This window comes from Gigantopelta aegis, chromosome 7 (assembly GCF_016097555.1).
Source record: "Gigantopelta aegis isolate Gae_Host chromosome 7, Gae_host_genome, whole genome shotgun sequence".
Classification (NCBI taxonomy): Eukaryota; Metazoa; Mollusca; class Gastropoda; order Neomphalida; family Peltospiridae; genus Gigantopelta; species Gigantopelta aegis.
The window spans coordinates 23428275-23445293 of NC_054705.1; the positions used below are offsets into that span (position 1 = coordinate 23428275).

At 40.2% G+C, this 17019-nt stretch overlaps 2 protein-coding genes across 4 annotated transcripts in view; one reads left to right on the top strand and one right to left on the bottom strand.

Annotated features, from left to right (window-relative positions):
* Positions 1-7743: 7743 nt before the first annotated feature.
* LOC121377542 lies at positions 7744-13915 on the bottom strand. The gene is made up of 2 exons (XM_041505582.1): positions 13827-13915; positions 7744-11768 (listed from the first exon to the last, which is right to left on the bottom strand). The coding sequence occupies exons 1-2, from the start codon at positions 13832-13834 to the stop codon at positions 10961-10963; spliced, it is 816 nt and encodes a 271-aa protein (XP_041361516.1). The 5' UTR covers positions 13835-13915; the 3' UTR covers positions 7744-10960.
* A 240-nt stretch (positions 13916-14155) lies between these two features.
* Positions 14156-17019, top strand: part of LOC121377251 (gamma-tubulin complex component 5-like) — a 44161-nt gene continuing 41297 nt past the window's right edge. Inside the window, exons 1-2 of one of the 3 annotated variants that reach the window (XM_041505168.1) lie at positions 14156-14208; positions 15978-16113. In XM_041505168.1, coding sequence (XP_041361102.1) covers positions 16045-16113 — 69 coding nt within the window. In that variant the 5' untranslated portion in view covers positions 14156-14208; positions 15978-16044. Of the gene's footprint in view, positions 14209-14298; positions 15062-15380; positions 15401-15977; positions 16114-17019 lie in introns of those variants that run through there. The other 2 variants (XM_041505169.1, XM_041505170.1) reach the window with 2 other exon arrangements.

Below are 17019 nucleotides of genomic sequence, written 5' to 3' on the forward strand. Positions count from 1 at the left end.
ACTCGGGGCTACGAGCGTGACACGACAAGGTTGCTGTCTGATCTTTGCCAGAACCTTGCCAAGCAGAACCGGAGGGGGAAAGGCGTATAAATCCAGTCCCGTCCAGTCCATGCTCAACGCATCGTACTCCAGTGCCAGTGGGTCTGGTACCGGCGATACAAACACTGGCAACTGATTGTTCAGGCGAGTGGCAAACATATCGAGTTGAGGACTTCCCCACAACTGAAGAACTCGATAAGCCACCGTCCGGTGTAACATCCACTCCGTCTGAACCGGGGAACGATGATTCAAAGCGTCCGCCAAGACGTTCACGGACGAAGGAATGTGTTTGGCCGATAACACCACTCCCCAATCGTCGCACCATTCCAGAATCTCCAAAGCCGCAAGACTCAATGACAGGGATTTGGTGCCTCCCCACCGATTGAGGTACCCAACAACCGACGTGTTGTCCGACCTCAACAAAATCCGACGATGTCGAATAACAGTCCTGAAATGGAGACAAGCGCGACGCACTGCTTCCATCTCCAACAGGTTGATGTGACGACTCCTCTCTGAAGGAGTCCACACCCCTGACAGATGTTGATCCAAAAGGTGTGCACCGAACCCCTCGAGGGAAGCATCGGTAAACAGGACCAACTCTGGGTGTAAAGGAACGGCCTGGGACATACACTTGTCCACTAGACACTCTTGGATCGGAAGAATGAACCAAGGCCCCAATGGTATCACCAAATCCCAGCTGAGACCATCCTACACCCGGGACAAATGCCATTGAAGCGGTCTCTTCAGCGCCGCCAGCGATTCGAGATGGCCTATCAACACATGGAGCGTGCGCACCGACGCACTTTGCTCCACCAGAAGACGTTGCGCCAACGTCCTGAAATTGTGAAGTCGCGAATCCGTCGGAAGAACGGACGCCTCCACAAGGTTGAAAACCACCCCGAGATAAGTGAAAACCTGCGTTGGCACTAATTCCGACTTGACCCAATTGGGAATAAACCCCAATCGGAGAATCATGTCGATCACGAACTCCACGCTCACGAGACATGCTGTCTGTGACGCTGCCGGAATTAACCAATCGTCCAGGTAATTGTGCATCCGTATACCCAATAGATGTACACGCCCCACCACTGCCTTTACTACCCGAGTAAAGACGTGAGGGCTTGTGGCCAATCCGAAAGGCAGAACTTGAAACTCGTAAGCTCTGCTGTCGTAGAGGAACCGCAAGTACTTCCAAAAATCCCGATGGATTGGAACATGCAGGTAAGCGTCCTTCAAATCGATGGACGCCGCCCATTCCCCCACCTGAAGCAAAGCGCGAACAGACTGAACCGTCTCCATCTTCATAGATGGAATAACGACGAAATAATTCAGCGGCTTCAGGTTTAGAATTGGTGGCCACTCGCCATTCTTCTTCTGGGCGAAGAACAGATGGGAATAAAATCCCGGAGTGCCCAAATCCACCTCCTGGATGGCTTTCTTGTCGAGAAACTCGACAACCATCTTCTCCACCAGTACTCGTTTGTCGACAGGCGGTACTGCAGGTAACCGGGGGGAGGATGTCAGTGGAGGGGGTGAAGAAAACGGAATTCTGTATCCATTGCAAACAACCGACAAAACCCATGGGTCCAGATCTGGCAGTTCGCACCAACTTTGAACAAAATGGCGCAATCTGCCCCCCACAGGAAGATCTGCTAACGGAAACTCCGTAAGCAGATGTCGACTGTCCACGCACCCTCATCCCGGCCGCTTCCCACCCCTGGGCGCCTTGCCCCGAGCGGAACCACGAAAACGTGCCGGCTTCCCCCGAAAACGTCCCTGTTTCGATGAACCACGGGCATTACCAGACTGCACGCCCGAATCAGACACCACAGGGATCTGATAACTGTCAAGAAAAGTCGATTTCTTAACAGGTGGAGGCTTAAAAGTAGACGCCACCTGGCGCTTACGAGCAGTTCGGGACTGAGCAGCAGGGACGAATTTCGCCGCTTCTTGGTCCATGACCAAGTTAAAATTGGTCCCAAAAAGTAAGGTTTCCCTTACTGAGCGACTACGAAAGTAGGTTTTAACCACACCCGTCGCTCTCAGTCCCGCCAGGTAGTGATCCCGACGCAGAAGTAGACTGTTGGCAAAAACACGCCCAGCAAGCTGAGCGACGTGTTGAGAGGCTTTAGAAGCTGCCAACAAACAACCCTTAGCCATCGGCGGAAGACCCGTGACTGCTTTATCTAACCCAAATAGGAACGTAGGCCTACCTAAATGGTTATTGACTTGAAAAAGAAGTTTAGATAACCTCTCCAAAGTCTCTAAATCCGTGAGTGGCACACTGACATTAGGAGATGGGTGGCAGTCTGCCTTCACCCTAGCGTAAACGACCGCTGGATGTGAAAGGAAGGAAGCTCCCAATGTCTTATACGAAGACGTGGACAAAACCTTCGCCGCAGACAACAGTTTCCCGGTAGCTAACGCTGCCGGAAACTCTTTCACCACCGCCCCCAAAATACGATCGCTACCCGCAATCAAAACATCAATCTCCGCAAGAGATTCATGCGCCTCGTGCGCTAACGGCAAGCCGAAATCCTGCCGCGAAGCGTCCGTCGCTAAAGGCCGGTTTCCAAACGAAACACCCTTGTAAGACTGAACAGCCTCCTCCGACGGAATTGCATCCGCGCACACCAGTCGGACCTGTTCCCGTACAAAACCAAGAACCGCCTGGTAATCATAATCGCCGTCTGGCGTACCATCGGCCAAATTGGGAATCTCGTCAAGCACCGAACCTGGTGCCAACCCTTCCCCCGAACCACACACTGATTCGGAGGGAAAATCGTCTTCCGAAGAAGAAATTTTTTCAAACGACGCGCCATGCGCTGACCGTACGGAAACGAACCTGCATGGGCAGGACGATGCGGATCGGCCGAATCTGCAAACTGGTCCAACCCCGGTCTCGCTGGAAACCCCGGCGGTGGAGGGACTGGTGGAGGCGATTCCCCTAGCCAGGCCATGAAATTCTCAAAAAGAGAAACATAGTCCCCCAGAGTCCGCCCCTGAGGGCGACCCGAAACCATCGGACCCTGAACGAAAGGTTCCGCCCACGCAGTCGAGGGATAACGCCTGGAACCTCTACCCCGATCTGACAGGTCCGGATTGACCATCGGTGTAGACACAGGCGCACCCAAGAAAGCTGCAGTTTCCCTGATCCCTGCCGAAGCAGACAACAGGACTGGTGGCGTCGGTTGAACCGGACCGTCAGGAAATTCGTACACGTACGAATCCTGCGCCGAATTCTGAACCCAACGTACCACGTGTGGATTAGCCAACCCAGTTGACGTAGCCACGTGCGAACGATCTAAAAGTTGATGACGCTGTACAGGCGCCACAACAACAGAAGGGACGCCCAATGGCGTCGCACCCGAAACAATGCCACCCGGCCCCGTGACCGAGACAACGTTGTGAGACTTCGTGATTTCGCCAAGTGGCTCGATCACCGAAGTAGCGCCGAAAGACGCGTTGGCCGAAACGGCGCCCTCGGACGCCACGACCAACCCTGCACCAGAAATCTGGTGAGACAAACGGCGCCGCCAAGCGGACTTCATCCGAGAGCCAATCGACTCCTCCACAGAAGGACCGATAACCCTGCCCCCATCAGCAAGATGGGAGTCGGAACTGAGAGACACAGTCGTTTCTGTCACGACTGCACTCCATCCGACTGACGCCCTCGTTACAACCATAACCGGCGCCGCCTCCACCGACGGAGGCAAAAGCAAATCCCCAGGAGGAACGGAGCCCGACCTGGAAGAAACCTTCCCTGCTTCAGCCGAAGCAGGGAGCAACAGGCCCCCTCCGCGCCAAGCGGCGCTTCGGGTTTATTGGTACATGTATCACCATGAAGATGGCGAACAGACGAAGAGGCGCCCTTGCGCCTACCACTTGTCCGCGAGCTCTTTGAACTGGACACCGACTTGCCGACCGACGGCAAATCGGTATGGAGCACGACCCCAGAGGTTGCCACTGTGCTCCGCCCGTCCCGTTCACGTCTAATCATCCTCTTACGCTCGGCGTCTTTTGACAGCTTCTTAGCCTTCCCCCACGTGGAGGGGGACCAATTTACACAGATATGACACTGGCGTTCAAAACAACAAGAACGACATGCCCGACATAACAAATGCTGATCAAACTGGGGCAGTCTTTAAGACAACCCCCCTCGGCACACACAACCAACCGGTTGGAGCCCGAGGAAGCCGTGTCAGACATTAACCCCCTGTGTAAATCACCCAAAAGACCTCGTATGACAGTTTAAAACAAAATTACAAATTAATAAACAATTTAACAATTTAACAAAAACATTTACTACAGAACTCAAACACGACTGCAATGGAGGACTGCATAATCAAAAACGAGGATACACGGTCTACCTATGCGCGGGTGTAGGTTATACATCCGGCAAGGGGAGATAATTCTGCAGTGGAGGTTATAACTCGGGGTCGTATAGCATTGTTGTTGTGCTAGTAGGGTAAGTTGAATAAGACTATCGTTGACTATTTGATGTCAAACATTAGGCATATAGTCTTAAAGGGACAGACCCTAGTTTCAGCCCATGAAAATGGACACGAAGTTTAATTAATCTACAAACCTGTAACACATTTGGATAAAGTTACAACCGAGTAAAACACGAGTCTGCGACTTTGAATTGGTGAAATACCCTCTAAATATAGACTAAAACTCTACTCCATTATGGTTACCTCTCAGACGCACGTGCGTTTTTTTTAAATATGATAAATGCATTTTGTGATATTAAAAACACTTGGATTACCAAAAACACTTTGAATGTACGGAAATGGGATAGTCAAAACAATAAAATCTAAGTAAAGTATGATTTTAGTTATCAATAATGGCTCCAATAGTAAAAAATACGTCGTACACTTTTCCACTAGTAGCGAGGGATCTTTTTATATGTACCTTCCAACAGACATGATAGTACATACCACAGCCTTTGTTACACCAGTTGTGGAGAACTGGCTGGGACGAGTAATAGCCCAGTGGGCCCACAGAGGGAGGTCAATCCTAGACAGACTGTGCATGATGCTAGCACTTGATCAGTGGGCTACGTAACATGCCGAACTTACAAGTTGTGTCCAAAATGGGTGTGCTTGGACTTTCAGCAACATAATATATCTACATTTATGTGATGCTTGCTTGTGATTATATTATTATTGTTACATGAATTTTGAAAACAACATTTTGGCTTACAAACACATATATTTCAATGATTCAAAAGTCTGTTTTGTTTAACACCACCACTAGAGCACACTGATTTATTAATCATTGGCTATTGGATGTCAAACATTTGGTAATTTTGACATATAGTCTCAGAGAGGAAACCTGCTACATTTTTCCATGAGTAGCATGGGATCTTTTATATGCACCGTCCCACAGACAGAACAGAACAGCACATACCACGCCCTTTGATATACCAGTTGTGGTGTACTGGCTGGAACAAGAAATAATCCAACAGGCCCACCGATAGGGATCGATTCCAAACCGACCGTGCATCAAGCTAGAGCTTTACCAGTGGACTACGTCACACCCCAAACTTATACGGTGTGCCCAAAATGGGTGTGCATGGACTTTTAGCAACATACGTTTACATGTATGTGACGCTTGCTTGTGATTATATTATTATTGTTGCATGAATTTTGAAAACTACATGCTGGCTTACAAACATATGTATGTATTTCAATGAACTGATGAAAAACAAACTTCAGTTCTAAATAAATAATTTATTAGCAAAATATTACAGGAAAAAAAATTCAAATATTGTGGTGTTCTGGTAAACAGCTGAAGCTAAATAGACTTGATAAATAACAAGGTACACTGTAAAATTGAAAAACACTGAAAGTTGATGAATTGAGAACATTAATCACAACTGTTGGCAGAAAAAGACAAAAATTATTAAATCTAAAACAAGTGCCGATCATTGCAGCATGCACTGTGGGTGTGTTTATTTATACATGTATACAGATCTGTATAATCTTTTGGGGCCGTTCACAAATACCATTCTCATGAGCAGACAAACCACAGGGTGTGAGATGTTTGTATATGCTAATGCCAGTATATATGTATGTCTCACAAAACAGGGCTTCTAGATTATGGTAGGCCCACTCCCATGGCTAGTGATATTCAATGTTGGGCTAGTAAATAACTACTATTGCCATGCCCGACAGGGCTTCTAGATTATGGTAGCCCCACTCCTATGGCTGGTGATATTTAATGTTGGGCTAGTAAATAACTACTATTGCCATGCCCGACAGGGCTTCTAGATTATGGTAGCCCCATTCCCATGGCTAGTGATATTTAATGTTGGGCTAGTAAATAACTACTATTGCCATGCCCGACAGGGCTTCTAGATTATGGTAGCCACACTCCCATGGCTAGTGATACTCAATGTTGGGATAGTAAATAACTAATATTGCCATGTCAGACAGGGCTTCTAGATTATGGTAGCCCCATTCCCATGGCTAGTGATATTCAATGTTGGGCTAGTAAATAACTACTATTGCCATGCCCGACAGGGCTTCTAGATTATGGTAGCCCCTCTCCCATGGCTAGTGATATTCAATGTTGGGCTAATAAATCACTACTACTGCCATGCTCGACAGCTAGTGAAAAACATTTGTCAAATGTTGCAGTTAAGTCTATTTTGTAAATATGAATATCCTGCCCCCACCCCACCCCAACCTCTCAATGTTAGTGTTTTTAAGCTCTATCTTCCTATTCAGGTGACATATCTGATTATTACTATTATTTAGTTAAATTGTATTAACTTAAAAGTAAAGTAGGGCTAGTGAATTTTTTATTGTGGCTAGTAGATTTTTAAAATCACTGATCCCTTGACTAGTGGAGTTTATAAACATTATAGAAGCCGTGTACAGTGTAAGTAACACACAGATATACAATTTAACAAGATTCCGTTTCTGTGAATCACACATTTTGAGTATGAAGCATAGACTGTAGATGTGTATATATGTAAGATTAAAATATGGAATCTCAAAATAGCTATATATACTGATGTCCAAAAGAAACTATACAAAGAAAAACTGATTTAATTTCATTTGTAATTTGGATAATGGAAATAAAATGGTGGTTAAATAGGTTTCTGCTTTTATGGAATGAAATTTTGTTCCAACATGCCAAAACACCACTCTCATAAATATATTTTTTAAACATGCAACATATTTTGTTTTTTCTTCAGTAGTTTCTCAAGAGTATTGGTATAGTTTCTTTTGGATGTCAGTATATTGCATCATCAGGACCACATGCAGCTGTCGCTCTCTTCAAGCTCATCAATCGTAAAATTTAAAAACAATTGGCAAATTTAATTTAATTAAAAATTGCAAAAATGCATTTAATAATTGATATTTTGTTGAAAAATACATGTAAACATGGGTTTTTGCCATTTACAAGTTGAATAATTAACCTGAAGAAAGGTTCTGCTCACCCAGAGTTAGTTTTAATCATATTACAATTCTCAATTTCTGGCGGAAGTTAAAAAAACCTAAAATCTCTTAAATTCAATGCCTGATGTCAAATTAGCACATTTTCCCCGAATATCTCTATTGTTTCTGCCCAAATTTGATGATTTTCTCCAGCACTAGGGGGGCAATTCTCACCCCCATCCCCCCTGTCTCATACACTTATGCTTACTGGCCATGGTTGAACGCACTTTTTTTTCTCTAATTAAATGATCTGTTGGAAGAAATTACGTCTGGTCAAATAAAGCAATTTTTTTTTTTTTTTTTTACAAATTGTTTTGGATAATGTTTGTCCAGATCAGGAAGCTGAATATCTGGATTAACTGTATACATGTATATGTAATTGTGAACGGCTCCTGAATGTGTCAACTGTAGCGATGTAAAAATAAGAAATAAGTTTAAGAATAATTATTAAAACCATTAACTACATGTATCGCAGGTACATGTCAATGTAGTTGTTATGCAATTTAAACACAATTAAGAAATTTGTCAAACTGGAAGAAATTAAACCACGTAAGCCACATGTTTATAGTATGCAGGGCAACACATTGGTAGCAGTTTAGAAAATTTTGTCTGCAAAATGTAGTCAAATTCTCTTGGTTGAACAAAATACATACAAAATAAAGGCTACGTGTAAGGCCCATTTTCCATTAATTAATGCGATTCCGATCACAGAAATGTGCATTTCCAAATCTGTCTTTTCACAAGCAGATTACGATACAAAATTGTACATTGTCGTGGTGCACTTTTAAGCCACTAGTAAACACATGCATATAAATTTAATGCACTGAATGAAAAATACATAATGCGAAATTAGATTTGTCTAAGCGACACACGGACAAAATGATCGTTCTCGCAATTTTCAGGTGTGTACCACCACGTGGAAACGTGTATGTGGAAATCATACTCATATCCTCTATATTGGTAAACATGTACACGAAATCATGTTAATGGAAAATGGGCCAAAACACTGGTACATATGTAGCCACATCGAGTCTGGAATAAATTAATTAGCATTTTGGCAAAAAATATTCGAAAAGGAAAGGAATATTTAAATACTGTACACCGTAACACATTTTTAAATTACAGCTATTTCATATCCAATACATGTATGTATGTTGCCAGTTAAACATTTTGTTTCTGGAAAGAATGAAATGAAAACTACTGCCTCGTAGATTACTATAGCAGCAAGGTTTCTTTTACATGAACTTTCCCATCTATAGGATTATAAATTGATACAGACGATCATTCAGGTTACTAGGAGGTTACCACATCAGACTATTATAAGTCACTTTTCAGGGCATAATTTTGAGGGGCATAATAAAAACAAAATAAATCATAAGAACCTCTACTAAAGTCTGAACCAAATTGTTAACAACTACGATACATTACTCTCCTACCTTTAATTACCATTAAGATTTTCTCCACTTTTTGTCAAAACATAAATCGTAAAAAAAACATACAGTGACAGATTCCATATATGAGACTGTAACGAAGTCACCGATATTGACTTCACCGAGGTTACATAGAGCAAAATACATGCAGTTTTCTGCCATCTGCCATTTTGTTTGTTTATGGAATACTCTTCAACAGGGATGGAAGCCTGCTAAGTACATGTATGTGATGTAATTAATCTGATGTCATGATGAGTACATTATATCTTAGCGCATTTCATGATGTTGTTACATTATGTCATATCGATCCACCACTTTTAAAGAGTATTCAATAAACAAGCAAAATGGCAGATGGGAGAAAATTGCATGTATTTTGCCCTAGGCGATCTCGGCGAAGTCGATATCAGTTACAGTTTCGTATGTGGGATTTGTGTCACTGTAATGGGTTTTTTTTTCTCACAATTTGTGTCTGGACAAAATTTTGGGGAAATCTAATGGTAATTAAAGGTAGGAGAGTCATTTATTTGGTTCAGACTTTAGATCAGAGATTTATCAAGGCTTTCTGTGGGTCCGAAGATACATGCAGACCCCTTTCCAAAAGTATGTGGCACTGAAAATTCCCAATTTCTATCGTAATGGTAAACATTCCCAATATTTATAATTAATTACATCTGCCCCAATAAATTAATTTAACAGTAGACTAAGTGTACTGCATAAATTCAGTAGCCTGAAAGATATCCCAAATATGATTTAGACACGCTAATTTCCCCAATCCCATCAGACATTGGACCCTGGCATAAAGTCCTGGATAAATCACTGAAGGTGCTTATTGGTTTGAAATCTTTTGAAATTATTCACTGAATTTCAGGTATTTAAAAAAAATTTAAACACAAGTTCTTGTACTATGAACTTTCTAAAAAAAAACACATAAATTTTAATGATTTTACGGTCTGTAATTTTACCCTGTTGTACCAGCCCTCTGGTAGAAACTCTGAACACGTCAAGAAAGCCCTTCTCCAAAAAATCTTATATTTAAAAACAAAAATTACACACCCTAAATTTGGTTCAATTATGTGTTATATCAGACATGTTGGAAGCAAGTAGACATTGGAGGGGGGGGGGGGGGGGTGAGGCTACCAGAGGTCAAGGGTGGAAAACAACGTTTCTAGGGGGTTACATCTGAGAAAGCCTTGTTAGAATCGAAAAGACTAATACTATACATATACTTATATTTATTCAAATATCAAGTCTTATGTCTTGTTTTCAAAATATGCCTTTATATAATAATAAAAAATTATAATTATTTACATTGATACTCCAAACTTGGGAATAAAAACCGAGTCTTTAGAGAATGGTGGGTAATGGTGCCGATTATCGGAGTCTAGAAACATATGTGATAAAACCCTGGCAACATACAATGTATATTGGCTGTATTTTTGTTTTATAAATTTTTAGTTTTTAAATCTGCACTGCAGACAATCATTTAAAACCATGGCTATTTTAACAATAACATGTACAATCATTGTCATTATGGCAAGACGTTTTTAATATTGGCATACTTCAGAACCAGGGCTTACTGTATCTTAGAACTACAATATCATAAAACCACCGGAAACAATGATGTCACTGGCGTGTGCTGGACGTAGTGATATCACAGTCTACAATGGTTTTACGATATCATAGCTCTTAAAATAATTTGAAAATCTCTAGCCTGAATTTGATGTTACATACACGTAGCAATGTGTTTGTTTGTGAATCAATTCATTTCAGTTTATATACATTGTATTAAAAACCAGAAATTATGGCTAAAAATGGAATCAGTTTGATTACAACAAAGATATTTTATAGATTACCTGTAGTTCTGCAGACTAAATACTTGGTATTTCATAAACGGTACACATGTAGAATTATTCACCAATTTAATAATTATTTGTTTACTTTAAAATGTATATAACTTAAATATATTAAAATTATGTATTTCAACTAAATGACAATTTGTAATCATCACAATTAAACCGGTAAACTGCAGCCATAACGCGATCAATTGTTAACCTGCAGCTTCTCTAGATCCCTCGAAACATCCTCCATCGACTGAGATTCTGAACCATTAATTTCACTATCGAAAAGATCGGTCAGTTTTAACTTGGCCATGTCGAGGTTGTCCAGTGACCGTGACCGTGGTAAAAGTTGTGTGTCGTCCACTCCTTTCACCGGGGAGCTGACGTTTGACTTAGACTGGTTCCTGTCACTCTGCTCATCCACGTGGAAATCACCCTCGTGCATGGAATGGTAGAGTCTCCCCGACAGACTGTAGGGTCTCTGGTGGCGGTATGCCCGCGACAGCTTCACGCGAGCCAGGCGGTTTGCACTAGCCTGCAGTTCGAGAGGGCTCACTTGTTTTGCTTTGTACAACAACTGCTTCCCTCTCGATTCATTACCCGTGCAGTTTCCATGTTCTGGGAAGCGAGACAGAAATGGGGGAGAATCGGGAGCCGGAGTGTGGGTAAATAAACCATCGATGACACCGACGTTGGCAGTGTCATTGTGGAGAGCCGATTCCGATGGAGATTTGTGCACAGTTACCGATCTTTTCACAGATACACCGGTCACATAATGTTTGTCTATCTGTACAATATGGTAGCCGTTCTGGGGTTTTAGTGATACGGCAGAATTCTCACTGACAGTCCGGTTCCGTTCTTTCAAAAACTGGTGTCGACTGTCGGTGACAGTACTGAGCATGCCCAGTTCATGCAGGGCTGCGTCGACATCCATGCTGTTGGACGGGGCATTAGCCTGTGTTTCCGAACAGCAGCAGTAACAAACACTTGTAGTGCCCGAGGCAACTGGTCTAAAAAGAGAATGAAACTTAACAAGGTGATAAGATATACATGGCATTGTATTCACAGTGTTGTCATTAAGAATAAACATAGCAGGTGAAAATTAAAATATAGGCGGCCATTAATCACAATGCAGAAAAAGAGCCGATGGTGAATAATTAGTGTTTAGGTCATTTTTTATACTTCTAAGTGGATCTAGTGACAAGAGTACTGGTTAGAGTCCTCCCAAGAACATTTAAATACTGTGTTAATGTTATGTGTTCGTGGCTTAGGATCATGACTTTTACAAGATTAATCAGGGGTGTCAGAAATCAATATTTCACTAGCCCTCCGGACGGGAACCAACTAAAATAAACTAGCCCACCAGTATTTCTACTAGTCCGCCAGCCTATAGATCATAATATTATCGTTTAACAATATTATAATATACACTTCAAATGATAGATATAAATTTGACAAAAACATTAATGGCAAACGAAATAAAAAAGCCACACACACACACACGAAACCTTGATTAACAAAACCAGATCGCCCGTCGTATTTGGCGAGTGGGCAAGTACTTTCTGCACCCCTGTTAATAATTACATGTTGATTTATTAGTTTTGATTTGTGGTAGCAACAAGAGGCCAATGGTTATAAACGATCAGCTGAGTAAATTGTTTACCCCATCTACCACACCCATAGAACTAGGGGGAAATGGGGAGGTCAGAATGACCAAATTCGTGATTTTGTTCCATGGGTCAAGGAATCTCCCCATCAAATTTAGTTAGAATGTAGTAGTTGTAAAGAAGTGCAGTATAAATCAGTGTTTCTGCTAGAAAGAATTTTTTGGGTATAGCGCTGTGAAACTGAATATTTACAATGTGTATGCTGAATGCAACCACAGTCAATAAGGGGTATGGGGGCCTTCCTCAAGAAAGAAAATAGGTTTGGGTTAGGGTTAGAGTTAAGAAAATCATACAGTAATGATAAGAGTCATTAATTTTGTCAAAGGTCAACTTTAAAAAAATATATTGGGGTATAAATGGGACACAACAGAGGCTGTTAAAAACACCTTTAAAGTATGTTATGGTAAACATCATAAGCTACAGAAGTTTTGCATTCAGTTGCATTTTTTTTCCCTTTGATGTCCAGTGTGCAGACTGGTGGATATTTCTTTCAATTTGTAAAAAAAAAAGTGTGCATTTTGAAATAGTGGAGCTGGGGGTACTGTAAAATATAGTATACATGTGGAAAAATAAAGAGGGGCACAGATAAATAAAGGGAGGCGGCAAAACTCAATAGCTGGGTGGCCCGCCCCACTTAAATGGAACAGCAAGAACAACATTAATGAAATTCACATCTTTATAAATCATCTACGATTTTTACAGTCAACTCTCGTTATAGTGGTATTCATTATTACAGAATATTCAGGTTCCGGCATTTTTACTGTTCTATTTTGATCATTACAACTGAATAATTGACTTCCGATACTTCCATTGCATTGTTAACCTCTGACTGAGAGACGGATCATTAATAGTACAACTGTCTGTCTAGCTCTCAAACGGCAAAGTACTAGGGCTACATTCCTTATAAATAAAAAAAATTGAAATGTATGCTTTTAGGAGAGGTTTGTCAAAGAACAGTGTGGGTGGTATACTTACAGAAATATTAATAATCGTGAACCTGAGGGAGGTGGGTGTGGTTGTTAATATTTTTGGGGTTGGAGTTGGGGGTTTTATGAATTATGTAGAACTGATGGATACACTGTGTTTCTTTATTAAATATTTACATATTTATCTGGGTAATTATAAAATTATTCTAAATTCTAACATTAAATTAATGTGTTTTAACTTTTATTTCGACTGCATCAATGCAATGTTTATTCCTGTGATAGACTGGTTTTGACCGGTCGTCAAGGAATACTAAAACGTTTATAAGCGCAACAGCACGCACAGAGTAACAGTCTAATGGCGCCTGGTATATTAATAATACAGGACGATAAAACGCCTTAATCTCCTATAATATTATGAAAAACGTTTAATCGTGATATTTATATTATTTTCGCATTCACGGTATACACATTTTACCTGTTCATCACTTTGAAATGGTCATACTTCCCTATAAAACAAATAAAAGTCCCTCTAACTCTCGATCACTTACAACCGGTGGACTTAAAAACCGATGTTAAACATTTACTTGGAGATGGATTACACATTTAATCTCTAAATCTCTTAGTTACAAGTCGAACATGGTAACCTGGGGCGTGTTTATTTTAGAAAATATTGAGTTGTATGCACTGTCTCCTTCTTATTTTGTGTACTATTAGTATCTCCGCTGTGAAAATCTACGTCAGAAATAAGAAATGCTTCCGTTAATATTTTAAATTTTATATCACCCAGCGGAACCGGAAGCGATACTGTTTACAAAAGTTTGGACAGCCCGGCATCTTAAAAACAAAACAAACCCAGGGTGATCAAATTAATATGCTGTATTTATTTTAGTTCCATGACCTCAGTAGATCAAAGCCCTCTTTTTAAATAAGAGTTTCAGTTTGGTGGGGAGGGGGGGGGGGGCGGTTTCTAGATGGTTCGTACCCAAACCCGTTCGTACCATACCGTTTCGTAACCACTAGCATACCAGTTCGTAACCAATTAAATAATGTCATACATTACTCCTAACATTAATATATTTTTTAAATACACAATTATAATGTTATATTACAAACATATTGTAACATTTAGCAAAAAATGTGTTGTAATAATCACTCAGTATCTTTTATAAGCATTAAATGAGCAATTATGTGCTGTGCATCACTGAAGCATACTGTTTCGTAACCAAAAAGCATACCTTTTCGTAACCAAAAAGCATACCTTTTCATAGCCAAAGAGTAATTCTTTTGTCATAAACCCATTTAATATTTGATTGTATTAACCCGTGTAATAACGGTATGCAAATTTCATGTCATATGGAAATTTAAAAGTTCATAATGCTACTTTCACCTGTCAATAATTGAAGGACTCGGTGCTAAATAGGGAATAAGTCACATTTTGAAAGTTTTGAGAAATATACCAACATATAAGTTTTTATTAATTTCACATTTACCTTTACCATAAATACAATTGTATGAATGTACTGGGTTTCAATATCTCTATATATAATTATGTTAATATTGCTATGTTTGTAAATATTATTATGTTTGTACATAAAAGGGCAGGGCTAAATTTAGTTGTAGTGCTAAAAGTACAAAATGTAAGAGTGCTGGTCAACTTAATTTGAACAACTCGCCCCCAATCTACTCTGCTCCAATCATGAAATCAGAAAGGTTGGTGAACTCATCCCAATCAGTGTAGTCAACTGGTTCTCAAACGGTTCCCAACTTATCAAGACTTCCGATCATTCCAACATTCAGGCTATATAAGGCCTGCTTTCCATTAACACAATTCTGTGTGTGTTTCCGCGAGCAGAAAAGTGTCCATGTTCATATCTGCATTTTCGCAAGCAGATTACTATCCAAACATTTTACGTTGTTAGAATGTACTTTAAGACAAAAGTAAATGTTTTATGTTATGCCGTTAATGCTTAATGCACTGAAAAGTTGCTCAGCAGTTGACTTTCTTTTCAGCTCTGAATGCTCACCCGCTGAATTGCATATATGGAAAAGGTACTATGTAAATACATGGTATCGATAAATTCGCACGCACAAAATCGTGGGAAAACCGGGCCTTAAGTTTAATGTTAGCAATAGTATTAGCATGCTACTTTCGAAACTCTTTTTGCCAACTTGCTCCAGTACTTGGTCAACTCATCCCAATGATTGATAAACTTTCCCTAATTCCACTTTGTATAATATGGAAACAAAATATTTATCGGATTTGGCTGAGCTGACCAATTTCTGGGAAGAGTTGACCAAGCATGAACCCCCTTTTGTTTCAGAATGTACCCAGTGGGCAGTTGATGTTTAGACAAGCCCAGGAACCTGCGGTAGTCACAAAATGTCGGACTCGCTGACTTTTATAGCATTCACGTTTGACGCTCTTCTAAAAATATGTCTTATAAATGTAATAAATATATATATTTTTAAAGTGCTTCATTTTACAAACTGATTTTTCTGATTTAAAAAAAACGTGCCTTGAATGACTGGTTGTCCATGTTTCGATGATGTCCAAATAACATTTGTTTTGATTGGGTACATTTCAGTTTGAATATGCTTTGACTTGTTCCTATTTTTGTTTTTCTAGATCAACATACAATGTATCTCTAAAGTAGATGATATGAGAGAATTTTGCTACTATAGTAAGAGATCCAATGGCAAGTTGGAGAGGCAATTGTGAAAGATTTGGCAAGGACCTGATTCGTCAGATAACAGGTTTTCAGGTATAGTACATGTACCTGTAGATAACTTAGAGACTCCTGGTTCTTAAAGGTTAACTTAACTTTATAATAATAAGGAGTGGAGTGTGGCCCAGTGGTAAAGCGCTCGCTTGATGTGTGGTCATTCTAGGATCGATCCCTGTAGGTGGACCCATTTGGTTATTTCTCAGTCTAGCCAGTGCACCACGACTAGTATATCACAGGCCATGATATGTGCATATAAAAGATACCTTACTACTAACAGAAAAATGTATTGGTTCCCAAATTTTTGACATCCAGTAGCTAATGATTAATAAATTGGTGTGATCTAGTGGTGTTGTTTAAACAAAAAAACTGTTTAACTTCATAATAATAAAGTATTAAAGTAATGTAAAAACTAAATGTTTTGCCAATTAAGTCATAGTGAGATTAGCTAGGAGATGACATAATTTATGCTTTCCTTTCCAATAATTAAAGGCTGTTTTAATTTTATTAACATTATTGAAAATCCTGCATTAAAATTGCTAAAAGAAAAAAATTACCCTAGAATATAGTGACACACATGTATTTATAATTTGTGAGAATTTTCCCCTGTGATGAGGTACTGAAAATGCTCACGTCGAATGACATCACGTAATAAATATCGGTCATCCTTGTTTCTGAATAAATTATGGAATGTTTAGCATATTTATAAGTATTTTGTAAAATGATTGACGATGCTTACAGGGTATGTGATTTCAAGCAAATGTAATTACTATTATTATAAAAAAATTATAATATGTTTTACTCATTATTGGGAATTCATACACATACAATGTCTACAGTCAGATAGATTTAACCAGGTAGCTTTTAGTTATAAATTTATTCTAACGTTAATCTTTAAACTAGGATACGCACATACCCCAAGTACAGGCATAGACTCGCAAATTC